The sequence below is a fragment of the Heteronotia binoei genome, chromosome 9, assembly GCF_032191835.1.
Source record: "Heteronotia binoei isolate CCM8104 ecotype False Entrance Well chromosome 9, APGP_CSIRO_Hbin_v1, whole genome shotgun sequence".
In the NCBI taxonomy this organism is placed as follows: Eukaryota; Metazoa; Chordata; class Lepidosauria; order Squamata; family Gekkonidae; genus Heteronotia; species Heteronotia binoei.
Genome location: NC_083231.1, coordinates 124,511,536 through 124,539,207, shown reverse-complemented (window position 1 = coordinate 124,539,207; position 27,672 = coordinate 124,511,536). Strand labels below are relative to the sequence as shown.

Genomic DNA, 27,672 nt, shown 5'->3' with positions numbered 1-27,672 from the left:
CCCTCCTCTGGACCCAGCTTGTCTATATCCTTCTTAAAATGTGGTGCCCAAAACTGAACAGAATACTCCAGGTGAGGTCTTACCAGAGCAGAATAAAGCAATACTATCACATTACGTGATCTGGACACTAGACTTCTGTTGATACAGATGTTGAAGATGGTGATCCTATCACCTCTCAGCCGCCTCCTCTCCAGGCTAAACATCCCCAGCTCCCTCAACCTTTCCTCATAGGACTTGGTCTCCAGACCCCTCACCATCTTCGCCGCCCTCCTCTGGACCCCTTCCAGCTTGTCTATATCTTTCTTAAAATGTGGTGCCCCAAACTGAACACAGTACTCCAGGTGAGGTCTTCCCAGAGCAGAGTAAAATCATGGGGGGAGGAACGGGCAGTCCCAGCCTCTCAGTTTTCTCCCCCATGGCAGTGGCAGAGGGAACAAGGAGAGAAAGTCAGGGGCCCTAAGTCAGGGTGACTAATGGAAGTCGGCGGCAGGGCCCCCACAGGTCCCCCTGTAGCTACAGGACTGCTGACATCACCTGAGCCCTGACGGATAGCTTCAACAGATACACTGAGCTGGGAACCGTGATCACTTACTGGAATGTCCATCTGCGGAGGCCGTACACCTCTGGATAACAAATCCTGCCCACAGTTTTTCCAAAGGACTCCCTCTCGCCATTATCCGAAAACAACCGAATGCTGGTTTTGTGAGACTTTTCGGCCTGATCCTTTAGGACAAGTCTTATGCTGAAGCTTGGGGGGGGGGGGGATGTTTTAGTTTATTGGCTGCCGGTTTTTTTAAATTTGGTGTTGCTGTTTTCTTTTCTTTCTAAGTGCCCCCGGGTGCTTTTTTAAAGTCAAAGGGCAGGACAGTTCTACACCGATCCATGCAATCCATCACCTTTTGGCTTTCCGCGGCGTCACGTTGAACGGTGGGCCAGGCGCATCAAGAGACTTGGGGAAAAGATCCACCCACATCTGGAGCTTTCCCTGCAGCAGGAGAGAAATGGCATGAGGTGTGCTGGGGATGCCAAAGCACCTCTTTCACTGGCATCTGAAGAAATCCCTGATCCTGATCTGAAGCCTGGCCTCTGGGGGTCTTTCGCCCACCATCCACACGGAGGAATTCTAGAGACAGGGAGTCCACATTCAGAGGTCCTCTACCTCTGAATCCCAGAGCCAGGAAACAGTATTAGGGGAAAGCTAGCAGGGTTCTTCTGATGCTCTTATCAGAGGAAGGCCTCAGCCTCTCTGCCCTGTTGTTGGCCCTCCAGAGGAACTGGTTGGCCAGTGTGTGAGACAGGAGGCTGGACTAGATGGACCCTCCCTGGTCTGACCCAGCAGGGCTCTTCTGGTGCTCTTCTCAGGGGAAGGCCTCAGCCTCTCTGCCCTGTTGTTGGCCCTCCAGAGGATCTGGTTGGCCTCTGTGTGAGACAGGAGGCTGGACTAGACCCAGCAGGGCTGATATTCTTCTAAGAGGAAGGCCTCAACCTCACTGCCCTGTTGTTGGCCCTCCAGAGGAACTGGTTGGCCACTGTGTGAGACAGGAGGCTGGACTAGATGGACCCTCCCTGGTCTGACCCAGCAGGGCTCTTTTGATACTCTTCTCAGGGGAAGGCCTCAGCCTCTCTGCCCTGTTGTTGGCCCTCCAGAGGAACTGGCTGGCCACTGGGTGAGGCAGGATGCTGGACTAGATGGACCCTCCCTAGTCTGATCCAGCAGGGCTCTCCTGACATTCTTCTCAGGGGGAGGCCTCAGCCTCTCTGTCCTGTTGTTGGCCTTCCAGAGGAACTGATTGGCCACCGTGTGAGACAGGAGGCTGGACTAGATGGACCCTCCCTGGTCTGACCCAGCAGGGCTCTTCTGATGTTCTTATGAAGCCCTTGGCCTCTCTGCCCTGTTGTTGGCCCTCCAGAGGAACTGGTTGGCCAGTGTGAGACAGGAGGCTGGACTAAGATGGACCCTCACTGGTGTGATCCAGAAGAGCTCTATGTTTCATGATTCTGTGCCTTCCTGATCCAAGGGTGAAATGGGACATGACAACAGGACGTCTCCCTCTCAGGTCATTCAAAGTATGAATAACAGCTGCAGGGGGCCATATCTCACCCACATACACACACCCCTTTCCTTCATACACGGCTGTATTCCCCCCCCCCCAAAAAAAAAGCATTTGCCAAATGAGTGCTGGCTTTTTCAGCTTCTCCATCGTCCTTGTGGTTGCCAATATACCCCAACAGCAACAAGGCTTCCACCTCCTGCATTTTTCCTGCCCAGACCCTCAGCAATGGCCATTTCACGCCTCCCCCCCCCCCTTTCAGGCCACCAGGGCTTTTATAGTTTAAAAAAAATATCAGCAAGTGAATATCAGTCTGCTGTTATGGGCTGAAGTCTGGTGGCTGAAGCTGCTTATTCCTTGCTGCCAGACTCCCACTCTCCTTGGGAGCAAAATTAGTCCTTTTTTCGGTTCATTCCCTTAACTGCAGGATGGTGTTTCTGACACTGACCTCCCCAAGATGGAGGCTTTGAGATAGGGTTGCCAATCCCCAGGTGGGGGCAGGGGATACCCTGGTTTGGAGGCCCTTCCCGCTTCAGGGTCATCAGAAAGTGGGGGGAGGGGAGGGAAATGTCTTCTGGGAACTCTATTATTCCCTATGGAAATTTATTCCCATAGAAAATCATGGAGAATTGATCCGAGGGTATCTGGGGCTCTGGGGGGGGCTGTTTTGGGGGGTAGAGGCACCAAATATTCAGTATAGCATCTAGTGCCTCTCCCCAAAATACCCCCCAAGTTTCAAAAAGTTTGGACCAGGGCGTCCAATTCTATGAGCCCCCCAAAAAGGTGCCCCTTTGCTTCATTATTTCCTATGGAAGGAAGGAACTGAAAAGATGTGCTGTCCCTTTAAAGGTGATGGCCAGAACTCCCTTTGGAGTTCAGTTATGCTTGTCACACCCTTGTTCCTGGCTCCGCCCCGATGTCTCCTGGCTCCACCCCCAGTGTTTCCTGGCTCCACCCCCAAAGTCCCCAGATATTTCTTGAACCGGACTTGGCAACCCCACTTGGAAAGGTGGGAGGCAGGCGCTTCTGCAGATCCCACCACTGACTCTCCGCCCCCCCCCCCCCCGCCTTACCTGCTCGATGTCTGGCTGCAGGGGACTGTACAGCCGCCTTGTCTCAACGTGCTCGGGCACCAGGCCTTGTTTCCGCAGGGCATACAAAGCGAGCCTCTCTTCCACGGGCCCCAGGTGTGGATTCGGCGGTTTGCCATCCTCTGAAGCAAAGAGAAGAGCCAGTATTGCCCCAAGCCCTGCCCCCAGGCCCACCTCAGTATCCTGGATGAGAAGACGGCAGGCAAGACGGAGCTCTTTTTCAGTTGAGAAGGGGAAGAGGAGGAGGAGGAGACTGGTATACCCCGCCCTTTGCCAGCCAAAGGAGTCTCAGAGGGGATTACAAATCTCCTTTCCCTTCCCCTCCCCACAACACACACCCTGTGAGGGAGGTGGGGCTGAGAGAGCTCTGACAGAACTGCTCTTGAGCAGAACAGCCTTGAGAGAACTTGGGGCTAACCCAAGGCCATTCCAGCAGCTGCAAGTGGAGGAGTGGGGAATCCAACCCGGTTCTCCCAGATAAGAGAGCTCTGGCTGACCCAAGGCCATTCCAGCAGCTGCAAGCGGAGGAGTGGGGAATCCAACCCGGTTCTCCCAGCTAAGAGAGCTCTGGCTGACCCAAGGCCATTCCAGCAAGTGGAGGAGTGGGGAATCCAACCCGGTTCTCCCAGATAAGAGAGCTCTGGCTGACCCAAGGCCATTCCAGCAGCTGCAAGTGGAGGAGTGGGGAATCCAACCCGGTTCTCCCAGCTAAGAGAGCTCTGGCTGACCCAAGGCCATTCCAGCAAGTGGAGGAGTGCGGAATCCAACCCAGTTCTCCCAGATAAGAGAGCTCTGGCTGACCCAAGGCCATTCCAGCAGCTGCAAGTGGAGAAGTGGGGAATCAAACCCGGTTCTCCCAGATAAGAGAGCTCTGGCGGACCCGAGGCCATCCCAGCAGCTGCAAGTGGAGGAGTGGGGAATCCAACCTGGTTCTCCCAGAGAAAAGAGCTATGGCTGACCCAAGGCCATTCCAGCAGCTGCAAGTGGAGGAGGGGGGAATTAAACCTGGTTTTCCCAGATAAGAGAGCTCTGGCTGACCCAGGGCTACTCCAGAAGCTGCAAGTGGAGGAGGGGGGAATTAAACCTGGTTTTCCCAGATGAGAGAGCTCTGGCTGACCCAAGGCCATTCCAGCAGCTGCAAGTGGAGGAGGGGGGAATCAAACCCGGTTCTCCCAGATGAGAGAGCTATGGCTGACCCAAGGCCATTCCAGCAGCTGCAAGTGGAGGAGGGGGGAATCCAACCTGGTTCTCCCAGAGAAAAGAGCTCTGGCTGACCCAAGGCCATTCTAGCAGCTGCAAGTGGAGGAGGGGGGAATTAAACCTGGTTTTCCCAGATAAGAGAGTTCTGGCTGACCCAAGGCCATTCCAGCAGGTGCAAGTGGAGGAGTGGGGAATCAGACCCGGTTCTCCCAGATAAGAGAGCTCTGGCTGACCCACGGCCATTCCAGCAGCTGCAAGTGGAGGAGTGGGGAATCCAACCCGGTTCTCCCAGATAAGAGAGCTCTGGCTGACCCAAGGCCATTCCAGCAGGTTCAAGTGCAGTAGTGGGGAATCCAACCCAGTTCCCCCAGATAAGAGAGCTCTGGCTGACCCAAGGCCATTCCAGCAGGTGCAAGTGGCGAAGTGGGGAATCAAACCCGTTTCTCCCAGATAAGAGTCCACGCACTTCACCACTACACCAAAGTGGTTCTCACAAGAAATGCAAAGGTGTGTGTGTGGCGGGGGGGCACATGATAGAAGATTTATAAAATTATGCACGGGTGGAGAGAGCTGACAAAGAGAAATTTTTCTCTCCCATCCAAAATACTAGAACTCAAGAGTATCCAATGAATCTGATGGGCAGTAAGTTCAGGATGGACAAAACAGAAATACTCCTTTACACAGAGAGCAATGGAAATGTGAAATTTGCTGGGAGGAAGTTGTGAGGGCCACAGCTTTAAAAAGGAAACAGACAGATTCCTGAAGGAGAAGTCTATCAATGGCATCCAGCCCTGGTGACTGAGGGGAACCTCCACATTCAGAGTCAGGAGGCAACATCAGGGGAAGGAAGGCCTTAGCCTCTGTGCCCTGCTGTTGGCTGTCCAGAGGAACTGGTTGGCCCCTGTGTGAGACAGGAGGCGAAACTAGATGGCCCTTGATGAGAACAGATGCTGGACTAGATGGACTTATCTGGCAGGGCTCTTCTCCTGTCTTTATGAGATTCCTGCATTATGCAGAGAGTTAGACTAGAAGATACTGGAGGTTCCTTCCAACTCTATGATTCTTCTGATGTTTTCATCAGGGGAAGGCCTCAGCCTCTTTGCTCTGTTGCTGGACCTCCAGAGGAACTGGTTGGTCACTGCGTGAGACAGGAGGCTGGATTAGAGGGACTCTCACTGATCTCACCCATCAGGGCTCTTCTGATGGTCTTCTCTAGGCCGTGTTGTTGGCTGTTCAGAGGAACTGGCTGGCCTCCGTGTGAGACAAGAGGCTGGACTAGATGGACCCTCCCTGGTCTGACCCAGCAGGGCTCTTCTGATGTTCAAATCAGGGGAAGGCCTCCACCTCCCTGCTCTTTTGTTGGCCCTCCAGAGGAATTGACTGGCCACTGTGTGAGACAGGAGGCTGGACTAGATGGACCTTCCCTGGTCTGACCCAGCAGAGCTCTTCTGAGGTTCTTCTCAGGGGAAGGCCTCGGCCTCTCTGCCCTGTTGTTGGCCATTCAGAGGAATTGACTGGCCACTGTGTGAGACAGAAGGCTAGCCTAGACCTCGCTGGTCGGATCCATCAGGACTCTTGTGATGTTCTTAGTTGGCTTACTTAGTGAGGAAGAATTGTACTGCTACAGCACCAACCCCAAATCAGACTTTTCCCTGCAGCCACTGTGGCCGGACCTGCCTGTCCCGCATTGGTCTTGTCAGCCACCGGTGAGCCTGCAGCAGACGTGGACTACTGCACCTTTCTTAAGTCTTCGTTCGCGAAGTCAAGCCAAGAGAGACTTAGTGAGGGCATCTACGTTTGCCAACTCTGGGTTGGGATATTCCTGGAGATTTGGAAGGCGAAGCCTGGAAAACATGACATTTGGGGAGCAGAGAGACTGCAGTGGGGCATCATCCCCTCCACAGGAGGCTTTTTCTCCAGGGGAACCGATCTCTGCAGTCAGTGGTAATTCCAGGAGAATTCCAGGCCCCACCTGGCATCTGGCCATCCTAATGGGCACTAAGGAAAGTGGTGTGGGGGGGTGTTTGTGAATCCTTTTTAAATTCCCCCCCCTCCACAAAGAACCAAGGTGGGGCTGATGAAGTCAAGGCAGACCCCCCCCCCCCTCCCAGGCAGCTTGTAAAGGACCTCTCTGCTCTCGGCCTGCGCAAACTCCTCTTATGCCCTGGCAGGTTCAGCTCTCAAACAGCTGCTCTCCAGATTCTCCCGCCTCACAGCCAAAGCTCAACCCCCAGCTTTGTTTGAAGAGATTTCCGTGAAGGTGGGGGGGGGGGAGAGAAGGAAGAGGCGAGTCCAGGTACACACCTTGCACTGGCAACCTCTGCCCCAACGCCCCCACTCTGCTGTCACTGGGAATCCTCGGATGCGGGAAGCCCCAGCCTACTCCTGAGCCAGACCCCCAACTCATCTTCACCAGGAAGGGCCGCCCATGGCCTGGAGAGCACTCGCCAAGAACTCAGCCAGAGGTCAAGGAATACTTTTGCCAGGGCTACCAAGTTTCCACTGTGGGCGGGGGATCGCCCGCTTTGGCAGACTCCCATCCACCAGCAGAGAGGCCACCAGGGGGATCCCCACCCCCAAAAGGGTCCCGTTGCCACTTGACATGTGTGGCACCCGGAAGTGACATATCACACTGGACACCTTGCACGGGGACTCTCTAGGAATTTGTGGGAAACTCTATGCTTTCGCGCAGGGACTCTCTAGCAATTTGGGGGAAACTCTACGGTAGCATAGAGTCCCCCCGCAAATTGCTAGAGTCCAGCATGAAACCATAGAGTTTCCTGCAAACTCCTAGAGTGTCCCCCGAGCGATGTGCTCAGTGCGATACGTCACTCCTGGGCGATATCACTGCGCATGAAAAAAGTCTCCCACCAGCAGCCGCAGGAGACTGGGCAACCTTGACTTTCGCACTGATGGGGACTGAATCTTGGACTGTCTGCTGGGGCTGCCAACTCGGGTTGGAAGTTCCTGGAGGTTTGGGGGTGGAGGGTGGGGTTTAGAATGGGGAGGGACCACTGTGGGGTGTAACGCCATAGAGTGCACCCTCCAAAGCAGCCATTTTCTCCAGGGGAGCTGATCTCTGCCAGCTGGAGAGATCAGTTGTGAAAGCTGGAGATCTCCAGATCCCCTCTGGAAGAAGAAGACTGCAGATTTATATCCCGCCCTCCACTCCGAAAAGTCTCAGAGCGGCTCACAATCTCCTTTATCTTCCTCCCCCACATCAGACACCCTGTGAGGTGGGTGGGGCTGAGAGGGCTCTCACAGCAGCTGCCCTTTCAAGGACAACCTTTGCCAGAGCTCTGGCTGACCCAAGGCCATCTCAGCAGGTGCAGGTGGAGGAGTGGGGAATCCAACCCCGTTCTCCCAGATTTCTCAGCCTCTCTGAGAAATCCGTGCACTTAACCACTCCGTGCACTTAACCACTACACCAAACTGCCTCTCCAGTTGGCAAGCCTATAGGAAGGTTGGCTAGCCTATAGGAAACAGGTGCTCTGGCCCTCATCTATGCCCCCACCCCTCATTTCTCAAAGATGTGAGCTATCAAGGTGATCCCAACAGCCCATGTGAGTCCACGCCGGATGAGGTGGGAAGCCCACTTTGAAAGCCACTAAAAGACTGCAGGGAAAGCACAACCTCCCTTTCTGCAGGCAGGAATGAGAACGCCTCTTCCGTTGATCCTCCCAGCTCTGCCTGCCTCGCTTGCCCGGACAGGTCTCCAGTCGGCATCCTCACGTCTCCCTCTGCAGGCCGGAACCCCCCAAGACAAGCTCTGCCTCCGACTCAACGGGGAGGCGCGGAGGGTCAAAATCAGGGCAGCCCAACGTATGCCACAGAGCTGGAAACATCGCACCTCATGCAGCATTCGACATCTGGAGAGGGGTCTTGAGAAACTCTGCATTCACCTCCTTAAAAAATGTTTCAAGTCCCTGCTCTGGAGAGGAAAACCTGCAGGCTGGATTCTCCTGAAGTGATTGGAAAAGAGGTATTTTTTGGGGGGGGGGGGCACACCACTGGATGCAGATCAGTGACCTCAGCCAGAAATGGCCACTCGCTCCATGAAGAAGCTTCAATCCAGTAGAGTCCAACATGTGGAGGAGGAGGAGGAGAAGAAGACTGCAGATTTATAGCCCGCCCTTCTCTTTGAATCAGAGACTCAGAGCAGTTTACAATCTCCTCTATCGTCCTCCCCCACAACAGACACCCTGGGAGGTCGCTAGGGCTGAGAGAGCTCTTATAGCAGCTGCCCTTTCAGGGACAACTCCTGCCAGAGCTATGGCTGACCCAAGGCCATTCCAGCAGCTGCAAGTGGAGGAGTTATTATTCCCATGCTGGGAATTATTAGGAAGGGAATTGAAAACAAATCAGCCAGTATCATAATGCCCCTGTATAAATCGATGGTGCGGTCTCATTTGGAGTACTGTGTGCAGTTCTGGTCGCCGCACCTCAAAAAGGATATTATAGCTTTAGAGAAGGTGCAGAGAAGGGCAACTAGAATGATTAAAGGGCTGGAGCACTTTCCCTATGAAGAAAGGTTGAAACGCTTGGGACTCTTTAGCTTGGAGAAACGTCGACTGCGGGGTGACATGATAGAGGTTTACAAGATAATGCATGGAATGGAGAAAGTAGAGAAAGAAGTACTTTTCTCCCTTTCTCACAATACAAGAACTCGTGGGCATTCGATGAAATTGCTGAGCAGACAGGTTAAGACGGATAAAAGGAAGTACTTCTTCACCCAAAGGGTGATTAACATGTGGAATTCACTGCCACAGGAGGTGGTGGCGGCCACAAGTATAGCCACCTTCAAGAGGGGTTTAGATAAAAATATGGAGCACAGGTCCATCAGTGGCTATTAGCCACAGTGTATGGAGCACAGGTCCACCAGTGGCTATTAGCCACAGTGTATGTGTGTATATAACATTTTTTGCCACTGTGTGACACAGAGTGTTGGACTTGATGGGCCGTTGGCCTGATCCAACATGGCTTCTCTTATGTTCTTATGAGTGAGGAATCAAACCCGGTTCTCCCAGATAAGAGTCCATGCACTTAACCACTACACCGAACTGGCTCTCTGTTAGAGCTATGACTGACCCAAGGCCATTCCAGCAGCTGCAAGTGGAGGAGTGGGGAATCAAACCCAGTTCTCCCAGATAAGAGAGCTATGGCTGACCCAAGGCCATTCCAGCAGGTGCAAATGAAGGAGTGGGGAATCAAACCCAGTTCTACCAGATAAGAGTCCATGCACTTAACCACTACACCGAACTGGCTCTCTGTTAGAGCTATGACTGACCCAAGGCCATTCCAGCAGCTGCAAGTGGAGGAGTGGGGAATCCAACCCACTTCTCCCAGATAAGAGAGCTATGGCTGACCCAAGGCCATTCCAGCAGCTGCAAGTGCAGGAGTGGGGAATCCAACCCGGTTCTCCCAGATAAGAGAGCTCTGGCTGACCCAAGGCCATTCCAGCAGCTGCAAGTGCAGGAGTGGGGAATCCAACCCGGTTCTCCCAGATAAGAGAGCTCTGGCTGACCCAAGACCATTCCAGCAGCTGCAAGTGCAGGAGTGGGGAATCCAACCCCGCTCTCCCAGATAAGAGAGCTCTGGCTGACCCAAGGCCATTCCAGCAGCTGCAAGTGGAGGAGTGGGGAATCCAACCCGGTTCTCCCAGATAAGAGAGCTCTGGCTGACCCAAGGCCATTCCAGCAGCTGCAAGTGCAGGAGTGGGGAATCCAACCCGGTTCTCCCAGATAAGAGAGCTCTGGCTGACCCAAGGCCATTCCAGCAGCTGCAAGTGCAGGAGTGGGGAATCCAACCCGGTTCTCCCAGATAAGAGAGCTCTGGCTGACCCAAGGCCATTCTAGCAGCTGCAAGTGGAGGAGTGGGGAATCCAACCCGGTTCTCCCAGATAAGAGAGCTCTGGCTGACCCAAGGCCATTCCAGCAGCTGCAAGTGGAGGAGTGAGGAATCAAACCCGGTTCTCCCAGATAAGAGAGCTCTGGCTGACCCAAGGCCATTCCAGCAGCTGCAAGTGGAGGAGTGGGGAATCCAACCCGGTTCTCCCAGATAAGAGAGCTCTGGCTGACCCAAGGCCATTCCAGCAGCTGCAAGTGGAGGAGGGGGGAATCAAACCCGGTTCTCCCAGATAAGAGAGCTCTGGCTGACCCAAGGCCATTGCAGCAGGTGCAAGTGGAGGAGTGGGGAATACAACCCGGTTCTCCCAGATAAGAGAGCTCTGGCTGACCCAAGGCCATTCCAGCAGCTGCGAGTGGAGGAGTGGGGAATCCAACCCGGTTCTCCCAGATAAGAGAGCTGTGGCTGACCCAAGGCCATTCCAGCAGCTGCAAGTGGAGGAGTGGGGAATCAAACCCGGTTCTCCCAGATAAGAGAGCTCTGGCTGACCCAAGGCCATTCCAGCAGCTGCAAGTGGAGGAGTGGGGAATCAAACCCGGTTCTCCCAGATAAGAGAGCTATGGCTGACCCAAGGCCACTCCAGCAGGTGCAAGTGGAGGAGTGGGGAATCAAACCCGGTTCTCCCAGATAAGAGAGCTCTGGCTGACCCAAGGCCATTCCAGCAGCTGCAAGTGGAGGAGTGGGGAATCAAACCCGGTTCTCCCAGATAAGAGAGCTCTGGCTGACCCAAGGCCATTCCAGCAGCTGCAAGTGGAGGAGTGGGGAATCAAACCCGGTTCTCCCAGATAAGAGAGCTATGGCTGACCCAAGGCCACTCCAGCAGGTGCAAGTGGAGGAGTGGGGAATCAAACCCGGTTCTCCCAGATAAGACAGCTCTGGCTGACCCAAGGCCATTCCAGCAGCTGCAAGTGGAGGAGTGGGGAATCCAACCCGGTTCTCCCAGATAAGAGAGCTCTGGCTGACCCAAGGCCATTCCAGCAGCTGCAAGTGGAGGAGTGGGGAATCCAACCCGGTTCTCCCAGATAAGAGAGCTCTGGCTGACCCAAGGCCATTCCAGCAGCTGCAAGTGGAGGAGTGGGGAATCAAACCCGGTTCTCCCAGATAAGAGAGCTCTGGCTGACCCAAGGCCATTCCAGCAGGTGCAAGTGGAGGAGTGGGGAATCCAACCCGGTTCTCCCAGATAAGAGAGCTCTGGCTGACCCAAGGCCATTCCAGCAGGTGCAAGTGGAGGAGTGGGGAATCCAACCTGGTTCTCCCAGATAAGAGAGCTCTGGCTGACCCAAGGCCATTCCAGCAGCTGCAAGTGGAGGAGTGGGGAATCAAACCCGGTTCTCCCAGATAAGAGAGCTCTGGCTGACCCAAGGCCATTCCAGCAGGTGCAAGTGGAGGAGTGGGGAATCCAACCCGGTTCTCCCAGATAAGAGAGCTCTGGCTGACCCAAGGCCATTCCAGCAGGTGCAAGTGGAGGAGTGGGGAATCCAACCTGGTTCTCCCAGATAAGAGAGCTCTGGCTGACCCAAGGCCATTCCAGCAGGTGCAAGTGGAGGAGTGGGGAATCCAACCTGGTTCTCCCAGATAAAAGAGCTCTGGGTGACCCAAGGCCATTCCAGCAGCTGCAAGTGGAGGAGTGTGGAATCAAACCTGGCTCTCCCAGATAAGAGAGCTATGGCTGACCCAAGACCATTCCAGCAGCTGCAAGTGGAGGAGAGCGGAATCCAACCCGGTTCTCCCAGATAAGAGAGCTCTGGCTGACCCAAGGCCATTCCAGCAGGTGCACGTGGAGGAGTGGGGAATCCAACCTGGTTCTCCCAGATAAGAGAGCTCTGGCTGACCCAAGGCCATTCCAGCAGGTGCACGTGGAGGAGTGGGGAATCCAACCCGGTTCTCCCAGATAAGAGAGCTCTGGCTGACCCAAGGCCATTCCAGCAGGTGCAAGTGGAGGAGTGGGGAATCCAACCCGGTTCTCCCAGATAAGAGAGCTCTGGCTGACCCAAGGCCATTCCAGCAGGTGCAAGTGGAGGAGTGGGGAATCCAACCCGGTTCTCCCAGATAAGAGAGCTCTGGCTGACCCAAGGCCATTCCAGCAGCTGCAAGTGGAGGAGTGGGGAATCCAACCCGGTTCTCCCAGATAAGAGAGCTCTGGCTGACCCAAGGCCATTCCAGCAGCTGCAAGTGGAGGAGTGGGGAATCCAACCCGGTTCTCCCAGATAAGAGAGCTATGGCTGACCCAAGGCCATTCCAGCAGGTGCACGTGGAGGAGTGGGGAATCCAACCTGGTTCTCCCAGATAAGAGAGCTCTGGCTGACCCAAGGCCATTCCAGCAGGTGCACGTGGAGGAGTGGGGAATCCAACCTGGTTCTCCCAGATAAGAGAGCTCTGGCTGACCCAAGGCCATTCCAGCAGGTGCAAGTGGAGGAGTGGGGAATCCAACCCGGTTCTCCCAGATAAGAGAGCTCTGGCTGACCCAAGGCCATTCCAGCAGGTGCAAGTGGAGGAGTGGGGAATCCAACCCGGTTCTCCCAGATAAGAGAGCTCTGGCTGACCCAAGGCCATTCCAGCAGCTGCAAGTGGAGGAGTGGGGAATCCAACCCGGTTCTCCCAGATAAGAGAGCTCTGGCTGACCCAAGGCCATTCCAGCAGCTGCAAGTGGAGGAGTGGGGAATCCAACCCGGTTCTCCCAGATAAGAGAGCTATGGCTGACCCAAGGCCATTCCAGCAGCTGCAAGTAGAGGAGTGGGGAATCCAACCCGGTTCTCCCAGATAAGAGTCCACGCACTTCACCGCTATTCCAATCTGGGCAGATGAATGTTCAGGATGTGGCCAAGAGACATCCCATAAGTGACCCAGCCTTGGAACAGTTAGCCATGGAACCAGCATGGGCAGAGGAAGCTCTAGTCTGGACGCTGAATGGTGCTCAGAGGTGAGTCCTGCTGAACCATTATTGAGTTCAGCAATTCTGTGAATGGAAGGTTTCCCTCCAACTCCAGCATGGCCGCCTTGGAATTCAGAGGAGGAAACTTTCTTGCTACTTGAGGGAAAAGAGGGCCAAATCTCTTTGGGACACTTGGAAGCTACTGAAAGAAGCAGACCAGATCAGACTGCAAAATTCAAAGAGGAGACCAGTTGCGGTTAACCAGAAAACTCAAACAAACCATAAAAGGCAAGTTGGCTCTCTGTGAAAAGTGGAAGTCTGGTCCCGAAAAGGAGAATAAAATGGAGTGCAAGTTAAGGCCAAAAAGAAGCTGACAGTCACGAATCAAGAAGAGCATTAAGATAATGGCTTAACTGTTTAATTTTTTTATCTGTTTTAACTGTTTGACTGTACTATTGTGTATTTATCTCAGTGGAAGAGCATCTGCTTGGTAAGCAGAAGGTCCCAGGTTCAATCCCCGGCATCTCCAACGAAAAAGGGTCCAGGCAAATAGGCATGAAAAAACTCAGCTTGAGACCCTGGAGAGCCCCTGCCAGTCTGAGTAGATAAGACTGACTTTGATGGACTGAGGGTCTGATTCAGTACAAGGCAGCTTCATATGTTCATATGTTCAACCTCCTGACAATGCAGGAAACTCACAAACACCTCCCCCTAAATTCACAGGATCTGCATTGCTATCAGATAGCCATCTAGCCTCTGCTTAAAAACCTCCAGGGAAGGAGAGCCCACCACCTCCCGAGGAGGAAGCCTGTTCTGCTGAGGAACCGCTCTAACGGTCAGGAAGTTCTTCCTAATGTTGAGCCGGAAACTCTTCTGATTTAATTTCAACCCATTGGTTCTGGTCCTACCTTTCGGGGCCACAGAAAGAAATTCCAAAAAAATCTTTAAAACTACAAAAAAAAATGGTTAAACAATATGAGGCAGTTTGCAATATGGACAGTTATTGCAATGGAGGAAAGTAAGCAGTGAGGTCCCATGGGCGGGGGTGGAATTCTAGCAGGAGCTCCTTTGCATATTAGGCCACACACCTCTGATGTAACCAATCCTCCAAGAGCTTACAAGGGTCTTTTTTGTAACTTCTTTGGAGGACTGGCTACATCAGAGGTGTGTGGCCTAATATGCAAAGGAGCTCCTGCTAGAATTCCACCCCTGCCCATGAGAATCAGTACTACGGCTGGTTCTACTTAATTTATTCATCCATGACCTGGAACGAGGGGTGAGGAGTGCAGTGCCCAAGTTTGCAGATGGCACCCAGTCATTCAGGATGGTGAAAACCAAGGATGGCTGTGAACAGCTCCAAGAGGACCTCCACAAATGGGGTGAGCAAGCAACAGCATGGCAAATGATAGCCTGTAGAGGCCAGTGTAAGTCATGTACACTGGAACAAAGTAAGTTAATTTTAAATATATGCTGATGGTGTCTGAACCGGCTGACATTAAATGGAAAGAGGTCTTGGAGAGGTAGATAATATTGCAATGCACATGTCGACTCAAGGAAGAAGAAGAAGAAGCAGCAGCTTGGAGAAACGTCGACTGCAGGGTGACATGATAGAGGTTTACAAGATAATGCATGGGATGGAGAAAGTAGAGAAAGAAGTACTTTTCTCCCTTTCTCACAATACAAGAACTCGTGGGCATTCGATGAAATTGCTGAGCAGACAGGTTAAAACAGATAAAAGGAAGTCCTTCTTTACCCAAAGGGTGATTAATATGTGGAATTCACTGCCACAGGAGGTGGTGGCGGCCACAAGCATAGCACCTTCAAGAGGGGGTTAGATAAAAATATGGAGCAGAGGTCCATCAGTGGCTATTAGCCACAGTGTGTGTGTGTGTATATACATACATTTTTTTTGGCTACTGTGTGACACAGAGTGTTGGACTGGATGGGCCATTGGCCTGATCCAACAGGGCTTCTCTTATGTTCTTATGTGACACAGAGTGTTGGACTGGAGGGGCCACTGGCCTGATCCAGCATGGCTTCTCTTATGTTCTTAAGAAGAAGAAGAAATTGGATTTATATCCCACCCTATACTCTGAATCTCAGAGTCTCAGAGCGGTCACAATCTCCTCTACACCTCCCCCCCCCCCACAGCAGACAGCTAGAGGTTTACCCAAGTCGGCGAGGCTGTAGGCTTCATCCCTGAAGACGATCCGGTCCGACTTATAGATGGGAGCCTTGCAGTTGTGATGCAAGGAGAAGAGGTGGAGCAGCTGAGTGGGCCGCCGTTGGTCCCTCCACTGGTTGGGGCCAGAACTGGAGGGAGAGAAAACAGATTTGGGCAGGGGTGGCCAGACTTGATTAACATAAGAGCCATGTAGTATAAATATCAGATGTTTGAGAGCCAGAAGACAGGAGCGGGGAGGAGGAGGAAGAAGAAGACAATGATGATACTGGATTTATATCCTGCCCTCTACTCTGAATCTCAGAGTAGCTCACAATCTCCTTCATCTTCCTCCCCCACGACAGACACCCTATGAGGTGGGTGAAGCTGAGAGGGCTCTCCCAGCAGCTGCCCTTTCAAGGACAACCTCTGCCACAGCTATGGCTGCCCCAAGGCCATTCCAGCAGCTGCAAGTGGAGGAGTGGGGGATCAAGCCTGGTTCTCCCAGATAAGAGTCCGCACACTTAACTACTAGACCAAACTGACTCTCTAACAGGAAGGAAGGAAGATGGAAGAGGGAGAGAGAGGTGGAAAGGTAGCAACTTTAACTTTAAATGCATTCTCTGCCAGATGTCTTGGCTTGAAGAAGTGACTTAAAGAGACAAATGCCTTCTCCAAGCCAGCCAACGAGGCAGTGTGACACAGCAGCCATTGGCCTGATCCAACATGGCTTCTCTTATGTTCTTATGGAACATTCTGTCTGGGGCAGTGATGATCTGTATTCTTGGTGCTTGGGGGGCACAGTGGGAGAGCTTCTAGTGTCCTGGCCCCACTGATGGACCTCCTGATGGTGTCTGGTGTTTTTGGCCACTGTGAGACACAGTGTTGGATTGGATGGGCCATTGGCCTGATCCAACATGGCTTCTCTTATGTTCTTCTGTCTGGGGCAGTGAGGCTCTGTATTCTTGGTGCTTTGTGGGGGGGCAACAGTGGGAGGGCTTCTAGTGTCCTGGCCCCACTGGTGGACTGCCTGATGGCACCTGGCTTTTTTGGCCACTGTGAGACACAGTGTGTTGAACTGGATGGGCCATTGGTCTGATCCAACATGGCTTCTCTTCTGTTCTTATGATCTAAAGAACACCAAGAACAACAATAACCATCCTGCCAGTTGTCCTTGGGAGTCCTTGGAGCAGTGCCTCGAAGTCTCAAGCAACACCTGGAACTTCTGGGCATGCAGCAAAAAACACCAGCTCAGCTCCAGAAGACCGGGGTTTTTTGGCCACTGTGTGACACAGAGTGTTGGACTGAATGGGCCACTGGCCTGATCCAACATGACTTCTCTTATGTTCTTATGTGACACAGACTGTTGGACTGGATGGGCCACTGGCCTGATCCAACAGGGCTTCTCTTATGGTCTTATGTGACACAGAGTGTTGGACTGGAGGGGCCATTGGCCTGATCCAACATGGCTTCTCTTGTGTTCTTATGTGACACAGAGTGTTGGACTGAATGGGCCACTAGCCTGATCCAACATGACTTCTCTTATGTTCTTATGTGACACAGATTGTTGGACTGGATGGGCCACTGGCCTGATCCAATATGGCTTCTCTTATGTTCTTATCCTCTGGAACAGTGAGAAGGATCCCTCCCGGCCCCTTACATCAGATGGCTTAATGTTAACACCCTGGCCCCCAGAGAACCTACGTGCAGTATGTTTGGGGCAGGCCACAGCGGGCTCCAAATCTGGAGAGGAATCGATTCTCTAAGTCGATGGTGGTCTCCCCGATCTTCTCATCCTTGGACAGGAGGTCGTAGTCATAGAGGGAGATCTTCAGGTCTTTCTCCAGGGGCAAAGTGCAGCTCAGCTCAAACATCCTGCAGGGAGACAGGAAGGCTTCTGTCGCTCGGGAAAGCACCAAATACAGACCAAGATGCCACGTGCCAGACTTCTTTAGCCAGCACAGTGCATCGTGGCTTTAGTGCTGGGTTAGGATCAAGCATGACCACACCAATCAGAATCAGACCACTGGTTCCTCCAGCTCACTATTGCCCCGGGCTTTTTTGGTAGCAGGAACTCCTTTGCTTATTAGGCCACCGGCGTTCCCTCTAAGCTGAGTTAGCGTGAGCTAGCGCACAGTTTTTTAGCCACGGCTCACACCTTTGTGGGGTTTTTTTGTCTAAGCTCAGGAAAAATGGCCCTAGAACAAACTAATGTACGCAGCAGCTCCCAACTTTAATGCCAGTAGCTCACAAAGTAGAATTTTGGCTCACAAGACTCTGCAGCTCAGAGGGAACATTGTACGCCACACCCTCCTGATGCAGCCAATCCTTCTGGAGCTTCCAGTAGCCCCTGTACTAAGAGTCCTGTAAGCTCTGCGAGGATTGGCTACATCAGGGGGGTGCGGCCTGACAGGCAAAGGAGTTCCGGCTACAAAAAAACCCTCCCTGCCATTGCCTACTCAGACCGGCAGCAGCTCTCCAGGGTCCCAGGGCAGAGAAAGGTTTTCAGATAATCTGATCCTTTTTTGGAGATGCTGGGGACTGAACTTGGGACCTTCTGCATGGAAAGAAGAGGGTCTTCCACTAACCCACAGCACCTCCCCCCAAACTATTTTGTACTCAGGCTGGCAGCGACCCTCCAGGGTCTTAGGAAGAGAACTTTCATGTCACCTCCTGCCTGGTTCTTTTAACTGGAGATGCTGGGGATCGAGCCAGGGACCTTCTGTGTGCCAAGCAGAGGCTCCGTCTCTAAGCGACAGCCCCTCCCTTCTCTGGGAGATCTGGGAGAGCCAAGTTCAAGTCCCCCCTCATACCATGGAAGCTCACTGGATAACCTTGAGCCAATCCTTCCGTCAGCCTCACCTAACCCACAGGGTTACTGTGAGGATCAAATAGACCAGGGCAAAACCAAGCACAGCAGTCTGGGATTCTTTGGGGAAAGGCGGGACAAAAATGTGACTGATAGCCAGGGGTGGTTTTGTAGAGAAATCGGTGACAGAGCTCATTAGCATAACGCATTAGCATATGCTGCCCCTAGGGTTGCCAACCCCCAGGTGGGATAGAATGCAATCCGAGAGACGTCACTATAATGGATGACGCAACAAAAAAGGCAAGCTTGTGACCAGTTAACTAAGAAGTATATAGAAATCAGTCCAAATGTCCCAAACACGTACATTCAAGTCTGATGAAGACTGGAAAGAAACAAGTACTTAATCGATTGGCTTGTCACCACGCTACTTTGGGACTTGAATAGAAGATATTGGATTTAGAAGAAGATATTGGATTTATATCCCGCCCTCCACTCCGAAGAGTCTCAGAGCGGCTCACAATCTCCTTTCCCTTTCTCCCCCACAACAGACACCCTGTGAGGTGGGTGGGGCTGAGAGGGCTCTCACAGCAGCTGCCCTTTCAAGGACAACCTCTGCCAGAACTATGGCTGACCCAAGGCCATGCTAGCAGCTGCAAGCGGAGGAGGGGGGAATCCAACCCGGTTCTCCCAGATACGAGCTCTGGCTGACCCAAAGCCATCCCAGCAGCTGCAAGTGTAGGAGTGGGGAATCCAACCTGGTTCTCTCAGATAAGAGAGTTATGGCTGACCCAAGGCCATTCCAGCAGGTGCAAATGGAGGAGTGGGGAATCAAACCCGGTTCTCCCAGATAAGAGTCCGCACACTTAACCACTACACCAAACATGTTTTGGACTGATTTCTCTATACTTCTTAGTAAATTGGTAAATAGCTCGCATTTTTTGTTGTGTAATCCCCAGGTGGAGGGGGGAGGTAGAGGCACCAAATTTTCCGTATAGCACCCAGTACCTCTCCCCAAGATACCCCCCATGTTTCAAAAAGATTAGACCAGGGGGTCCAATACTATGAGCCCCAAAAGAAGGTGCTTGGAGAAATGTCGACTGAGGGTTGACATGATAGAGATGCATGGGATGGAGAAGGTAGAGAAAGAAGCACTTTTCTCCCTTTCTCACAATACAAGAACTCATGGGCATTCGATGAAATTGCTGAGCAGACAGGTTGAAACGGATAAAAGGAAGTACTTCTTCACCCAAAGGGTGATTAACATGTGGACTTCACTGCCACAGGAGGTGGTGGCGGCCACAAGCATAGCCAGCTTCAAGAGGGGGTTAGATAAAAATATGGAGCAGAGGTCCATCAGTGGCTATTAGCCACAGTGTGTATATATATGTGTGTATATATACATATAATTTTTTTGGCCACTGTGTGACACAGAGTGTTGGACTGGATGGGCCCTTGGCCTGATCCAACAGGGCTTCTCTTATGTTCTTATGTGTCCCTATCCTTCATTATTTCCAATGGAGAGAAGGCATTTTAAAGGTCTGCGGTCCCTTTAAATGTGACGGCCAGAACTGCCTTTGGAGTTCAGTCATACTTGCCACAACCTTGCTCCTGGCTCCACCCCAATGTCTCCTGGCTCCACCCCCAAAGCCCCCAGATATTTCTTGAACAGGACTTGGCAACCCTAGCTGCACCCCCACTAGCCAAAAGCAACCTGATGCAAGAAAGAAGAGCCCCGGGCAAGTGAGGCCTGCTTGAGCTGGCTAGAGATCCAACCAGCCCAAGCAGGCCTCACTCACCTGCGGCTCTCCTTGGCTGTCCCCCCTCCGGTCAAAAGGCCAGCAAGCCGCCCACTACCCAAAACCACATCAGAAGTGGAGAAAGGGTGGCGCGGGCTTCTCCAGGGGTTCATGAGGGCCGCTTGGGGTGTGACAAAGCCCCTAGTGGCTGGCTGGCTGGCTGCCTGCTCTCCTAATCTAGGGATTGTTATGCAGCTGCAGCTGCTTTTCAATGAACAAGGTAGGTGGGGAGGAAGAGGGGGAGCCCTCAGAAAGGTTCAGGAGCTGCTGAATCTGAGGCCTGCTGACAGCTGTCAAAATTCTGCTTCCTCAAGCTCCATCAAGACAGCAGTGACTGAAATACAACCTGGGCCAGGATAGTTTGGGTTATAGCATCTCATTTTCTTGGGGTTTGTGAAGGCAGGATTGAAAATGATGTTTTTAGAGGAAAGTTGGCATTATCCGTTGGCTGTTGGGGCTGGAGATTTCGCGCTAATCTGTGTGATTCCCTGGTATTTTGTTTCTTCGTCGCCCCCACGCTAACGATCACGGGATTGCGGTAATAACAATAATCAGGCTACTTTCTTGGCCCAGGCGCTTCCCAATATTTTGACAAGAATTTGCAGAGTTTCATAAAAGCTCAAAACGTTTTCTGAACAGCTGGCGAGGCTGGAATCGAGCGGCTGGACAGCTGGAGCAGACCGTGGAACTGCCAGGGCTGGCGACATCTGCCAGGGAGTCAGGCAGGCAGGACCTCCACGGGAGTTCATAGAATCATAGAGTTGGAAGGGACCACCAGGGTCATCTAGTCCAACCCCTTGCACAATGCAGGAAACCCACAAACACTTCCCCCTAAATTCACAGCATCCTCATCGCTGTCAGATGGCCATCTAGCCTCTGTTAAAAACCTCCAAGGAAGGAGAGCCCACCACCTCCCAAGGAGGACGCCTGTTCCACTGAGGAATCGCTCTAACAGTCAGGAAGTTCTTCCTAATGTTGAGCCGGAAACTCTTATTTAATTTCAACCCATTGATTCTGGTCCTACCTTCCGGGGCCACAGAAAACAATTCTGCACGATCTTTTATATGACAGCCCTTCAAGTGCCTGAAGATGGTGATCATATCCCCAGAAAAGGCATCCCCAGTCCCCAGGTCCGTGGCAAGTTAGCAACTGGTCCGTGGGTTGTATGATTATTTCATTATATACTACAATGTAGTAGTAATAATAATAAGGCATTGGATTTATATCCCGCCCTCCACCCCAAATTTCAGAGTCTCAGAGTGGCTTACAATCTCCTTTATCTTTTCCCCCACAATGGACACCCTGTGAAGTGGCTGGGGCTGAGAGAGCTCTCCCCAGAGGCTGCCCATTGAAGGACAACTCTGCAAGACCTATGGCTGACCCAAGGCCATTCCAGCAGGTGCAAGTGGAGGAGTGGGTAATCAAACTTGGTTCTCCCAGATAAGAGAGCTCTGGCTGACCCAAGGCCATTCCGGCAGCTGCAAGTGGAGGAGTGGGGAATCCAACCCGGTTCTCCCATATAAGAGAGCTATGGCTGACCCAAGGCCATTCCAGCAGGTGCAAGTGGAGGAGTGGGGAATCAAACTTGGTTCTCCCAGATAAGAGAGCTCTGGCTGACCCAAGGCCATTCCGGCAGCTGCAAGTAGAGGAATGGAAAATCAAACCCAGTTCTCCTAGATAAGAGTCCACACCCTTAACCACCACACCAGACCAATAGAAAAAAATTGCACAATTGTATCATCCCAAAACCATCCCCCCTTCCGCCTGGTTCGTGGAAAAATTGTCTTCCACAAAACTGATCCCTGAGGTCAAAAAGGTTGGGGACCCAGAAGGCAGCCACAGTCCCTTCCGTGCAAAACGGGCTGCTCTGAGTTCCCAGGGGGATGCCCAGCCTGAAGATAAGGCAAGAAAGGGACAGCAGCTCTGAGGAGTTTGAAGGGGTCAGTTGGCACTACAAGACCCTGCATTCCTTTCACCCTCCTGTGCTTAGTCTTCCTCTTAGGAATATCTCTACCCCCAGCATGCACATATGCGCGCACACACACACACACACACACACACAAATGCTTGGAGGTCAAATGCCCTCTCACTGGCAAATGTTCTTGCCATCTAATAACCTTTGCAAAGCATTCGTGTTTTGTTATGCTGGCTTGCTGTAGCTCACTGTCTATTCTGTAACAGGGCTTTTTTTGTAGCAGCAACTCCTTTGCATAATAGGCCGCACCTTCCTAATGTAGCCAATCCTCCAAGAGCTTACAGGGCTCTTCTTACAGGGCCTACTGTAAGCTCTGCTCTGTACCGAAACACGAATGTTGCACCCCACACTTGCAGACAGCACAAGCCCTTCGCTTTCGAGCTGTGGAGATAAAGACATCACAAACCGTTTGTACCTAACTCCGCTGTGAGAACGAAGTGATTTCGCCAAGGTGTGTTTTCAGAAGCTGGAATTTAGGAGGGATGCTGTAACGGTTCCAGATAAGGAATATAACCTGTGTCCTGCACCGACATCTTTCGTTCTGGCACTTCCTTGGAGGGGTCTGAGTTCTGTCTATCAATAGAAGACCTTATCCCTAAGTACAACCAGGAGAGTGTCTTCAATTGAGGATAGCTGCAAAGGTGACACTTACTTCCCAAAGACAGGCTCCAGAGTGCAAGGGATGTAATGATCCTGGTCAGTGATGGATTTCTTCCCCACAGAAATCTTCACGTAAGGGTCACACTGCAGAGGAGAAGAAAAGAGGGGCGGAGAAAGGGAGTTCTCTGCAACAGGCCCACAGTCTGCAATCGACTTTGAACGTCGCGGCCAGGTGACCAAGGGATCCCTGATGACACGGTGATGACGACTGTGAGCGTAGATGGCTTTAAAAGGGGGTTAAACAGATTCCTGGAGGAGGGCTCCATCCGTGGCTACTAGGCTATGGTGACTAAAGGGAACCCCCATGTTCAGAAGTGGCAAACCTCTATGTACTAATGCTAGGAAGCAACATTAGGGAAAGGGCATCAGGCGAAGGTCTCGGCCTCCATCTCTAACACCACGATTCTATATCCCAGGGGCGTCAGACTCATTTGTTATGAGGGCTGGATCTGACATTTATGACCTTGTCGGGCTGGACCATGTACTGGAGAAGATCCTGATGCTGGGAAAGACAGAAGGCAAAAGAAGAAGGAGACGGCAAAAGAGAAGATGGCTGGACAGCGTTACTGATGTAACAGACAGACTTTGGAGGATGGTGGAAGGCAGGAGGGCTGGCATGACTTGGTCCAGGGGGTCACAAAGCTCAAATCCTGAAGGAAGCACTCCCTGGAGAAGACCCTGATGCTGGGAAAGACAGAAGGCCAAAGAAGAAGGGGACGGCAAAAGATGAGATGGCTGGACAGTGTTGCTGATGTGACAAACACGAATTTGAGCAGACTTCGGAAGATGGTGGAAGACAGGAGGGCCTGGCGTGACTTGGTCCAGGGGGTCGCAAAAAGTCGGACTCGACTGTGCGACTGAACAACAACAAACGTCACCAACTACCAGGACCATGGAGGAACGACTGTAAGGATAATCAACCAAACCCTCTCCGTGCGAACGCTGACATGAAGGTAATTTGTAGAAATGTTCCACTGTGAATTAAGACTATAGTTGAGAAATCCAGGAGCAATGAGATACAGTGAATTATAGTACTTGATTTCCAGCACTTTTAACCTACTGCAGTCTATTATTTGAGAAGACGGTCCCTGGAAGAAGGGCTATTTGACCCAAAACAATTTTGGATCGGTTCTCCAGTCATCGGACTTTCATTAATTACAAATTAATTTTGGACATTGGTCAGAACAGCGGGAGCAGAGCACATTGTGGATGGATATTTTCCTGTATGATCCCCTGATTACTGTACATCATGTATATTACTGATATTACTATTGTTTGGATTTGCCAGTAAATATATACATTGTTAATTCTTTGTATTTTTGAGTTTGCACGGAGAGGGGTTTGTTGATTATCCTTTCATGAAATGTAATGCCAGGTAGCGGAGATATAAACTTTATAAAGGACACAGACACAATTAAAGATTTTGTATCTCTCCCATGTGATTGAGGGAACTGGGCAAAGGAAGCACCGGTTCATTCCCTCCCTCCCCTGGGGATGAGGAGGGGGTGGAGCCTCAGCCAGTAGAAGGAAAAGAGGCTTGGTTTAGTAGCTCCACTGTGTGATTGAGAGAGCCTGGCAAAGCAAGCTCTCCTTCCTCCCCTTCCTCCTCAAGGGAGGAGCCTCAGCCAATGGAGAAAATAGAGGCTTTGCTTTGTAACTCCTTTACAATTGAGCAAGACTGGCAAAGCCAGCCATGACAGAGAAGGGAGCAGACTTGCCCACTGGCCTGATAGGAACCCTCCAGGGGCCTGATTCAGCCCCCGGGCCGCATGTTTGACACCCCTCCTATGTCTCATGGAAGTAAACAAGGCACAGGAATGGCCTAAAAGGGGTGGCTGCCTAAACTCTAGAGCATGAAGAATTCCAGGATAAACATCGAATACAGCTTTTTGCTCCTAACCCAGGTAACAGAACGGGATTCCCAGGACAAGAACAGCAAGGCCTCCCCAAGGTTTTGGTCTTAACATTTAAAGCCTTACGCGGCCTGGGACCGACATCCCTGTGGGACCACCTCTCCCCATACGCGCCCCAGAGACCCCTGCATTCCGCTTCCCAGCATCTCCTGGCCGTCCCTGGCCCAAAGAATGTCCGACTTGCCTCAACCAGGGCAAGGGCCTTTTTGGCCTTGGCCCCGGCCTGGTGGAATCAGCTCCCCATGGAGATCCGGGCCCTACCTGGATTAATGCTATCTCATTTTAATCTTATCTTAATCTATTATTCCACCTCTGGGCCTACAGTTGCACGGATATATATAATGCGCCCAATTGGAAACTGTCGCCTGCAACACATATGTCGTTTGTTTTATTGTATCCCGTGGTTTTAGCTTGGAGTTTTTAATTGTTTTAACTTTTGTTGTTATTCGCCCTGAGCCCACTTGTGGGAAGCGGCGGAATACAAATTAAAAAATAAATAAAAAACTAGGTGTCTTCTAAGCACAGTTTAGATGAGTATCTCTGTGGGGAGTGGCGGGGGGGGGGACTGGTCAGCATTTAATGGAGCCTTCCTTAGGAACATAAGATAGCCATGTTGGATCAGGCCAATGGCCCATCCAGTCCAACACTCTGTGTCACATAAGAACATAAGAGAAGCCCTGTTGGATCAGGCCAGTGGCCCATCCAGTCCAACACTCTGGGTCACACAGTGGCCAAAAAAAATCCCAAGTGCCATCAAGAGGTCCACCAGCGGGGCTAGAAGCCCCTCCCACTGTGCCCCCCCCAAGCACAAGAATACAGAGCATCACTGCCCCAGAAAGAGAGTTCCAATAATACATGTGGCTAAGAGCCACTGATGGTCTTCTGCTCCATATGCTTATCCATTCCCCTCTTGAAGTTGGGTATGCTTGTAGCCGCCACCAACTCTTGTGGCAGTGAATTCCATGTGTTAATCACCCTTGGGGTGAAGAAGTACTTCCTTTTATCTGTTCTAACCCGACTGCTCAGCAATTTCATGGAATGACCACAAGTTCTTGTATTGTGAGAAAAGGGGAAAAAGTACTTATTTCTCTGCCTTCTCTATCCCATGCATAATCTTGTAAACCTCTATCATGTCACCCAGCAGTTGATGTTTCTCCAAGCTAAACAGCCCCAAGCGTTTTAAACTTTCTTCATAGGGAAAGTGTTCCAAACCTTTAATCATTCTAGTTGCCCTTTGCTGGACTTTTTCCAATGCTATAATATCCTTTTTGAGGTGCGTGACCAGAACTGCACACAGTACTCCAAATGAGACCGCACCATCGATTTATACAGGGGCATTATGATACTGGCTGATTTGTTTTCAGTTCTGTTCCTAATAATTCCCAGCATGGCGTTGGCCTTTTCTATTGCAATCGCACACCATCTTGACATTTTCAGTGAGTTATCTACCACGACCCCAAGATCTCTCTCTTGGCCAGTCTCTGCCAGTTCACACCCCATCAACTTGTATTTGTAGCGGGAATTCTTGGCCCCAAAGTGCATCACTTTGCACCTGGCCATCCATGGGGGTCTTCTTACCTTTCCATTCAAGTCTTTCGGCTGGAGATCGAAGGCCCGGATGATGTAAACCCTGAGGAGGCATTCCTGGGGCCCCCTGGCTGGGAGCTGGTGGAACTGGCGAGGGGGGACGGGCACGCTGGGGTCATCCGGCAGAGGGTAGATCTTGAAGGAGCCCTGCAGACAAAGCCGGGAAGCAGTTCTGTCATCAGTGCCCTGCGGGCCTCTCCTGTCCCCCCCTCCTATAGCCACACATCCCTTTACATGGAGCTGCCCCAATACAGCCCCAAAACTTCAGCTACTTCAGAAGGCGGCAGCTAAATTATTGTCAGAGGTCAGGACTATAATCATAGAGTGGGAAGGGACCTCCAGGGTCATCTAGTCCAACCCCCTGCACAATGCAGGAAACTCAGAAACACCTCCCCCTAAATTCACAGGATCTTAATTGCTGTCAGATGGCCATCTAGCCTCTGTTGAAAAACCTCCAAGGAAGGAGAGCCCACCACCTCCCAAGGAGGAAGCCTGTTCCACTGAGGAATCATTCTAACAGTCAGAAAGTTCATAGAATCCTAGAGTTGGAAGGGACCTCCAGGGTCATCTAGTCCAACTCCCTGCACAATGCAGGAAACCCACAAACTCCTCCCCCTAAATTCACAGGATCTTCATTGCTGTCAGATGGCCATCTAGCCTCTGTTTCAAAACCTCCACGGAAGGAGAGCCCACCACCTCCCGAGGAGGAAGCCTGTTCCACTGAGGAACCGCTCTAACAGTCAGGAAGTTCTTGCTAATAGAATCCTAGAGTTGGAAGGGACCTCCAGGGTCATCTAGTCCAACCCCCTGCACAATGCAGAGAACTCACAATTACCTCCCCCTAAGTTCACAGGATCTGCATTGATGTCAGATGGCCATCTAGCTTTGCTTAAAAACCTCCACGGAAGGAGAGCCCACCACCTCCCGAGGAGGAAGCCTGTTCCACTGAGGAACCGCTCTAACAGTCAGGAAGTTCTTCCTAATAGAATCCTAGAGCTGGAAGTGACCTTTAGGGTCATCTAGTCCAACCCCCTGCACAATGCAGGAAACTCAGAAACACCTCCCCCTAAATTCACAGGATCTTAATTGCTGTCAGATGGCCATCTAGCCTCTGTTGAAAAACCTCCAAGGAAGGAGAGCCCACCACCTCCCAAGGAGGAAGCCTGTTCCACTGAGGAATCGTTCTAACAGTCAGAAAGTTCATAGAATCCTAGAGTTGGAAGGGACCTCCAGGGTCATCTAGTCCAACCCCCTGCACAATGCAGGAAACCCACAAACTCCCCCCCCTAAATTCACAGGATCTTCATTGCTGTCAGATGGCCATCTAGCCTCTGTTTCAAAACCTCCACGGAAGGAGAGCCCACCACCTCCCGAGGAGGAAGCCTGTTCCACTGAGGAACCGCTCTAACAGTCAGGAAGTTCTTCCTAATAGAATCCTAGAGTTGGAAGGAACCTCCAGGGTCATCTAGTCCAACCCCCTGTACAATGCAGGAAATTCACAGACACCTCCCCCTAAATTCACAGGATCTTCATTGCTTTCAGATGGCCACTGAATCTTTGTTTCAAAACCTCCAAGGAAGGAGAGCCCACCACCTCCCGAGGAGGAAGCCTGTTCCACAGAGGAATTGCTCTAACAGTCAGGAAGTACTAGAT

At 51.8% G+C, this 27,672-nt stretch overlaps 1 protein-coding gene across 1 annotated transcript in view; it reads right to left on the bottom strand.

Annotated features, from left to right (window-relative positions):
• Positions 1-27,672, bottom strand: part of DYSF (dysferlin) — a 301,818-nt gene that overhangs the window by 44,972 nt on the left and 229,174 nt on the right. The window contains exons 44-49 of the mRNA XM_060247222.1: positions 26,011-26,166; positions 22,512-22,603; positions 16,984-17,154; positions 15,289-15,431; positions 3,125-3,264; positions 897-985 (exon numbers count right to left, since the gene is read on the bottom strand). Coding sequence (XP_060103205.1) covers positions 897-985; positions 3,125-3,264; positions 15,289-15,431; positions 16,984-17,154; positions 22,512-22,603; positions 26,011-26,166 — 791 coding nt within the window. The remainder of the gene's footprint in view (positions 1-896; positions 986-3,124; positions 3,265-15,288; positions 15,432-16,983; positions 17,155-22,511; positions 22,604-26,010; positions 26,167-27,672) is intronic.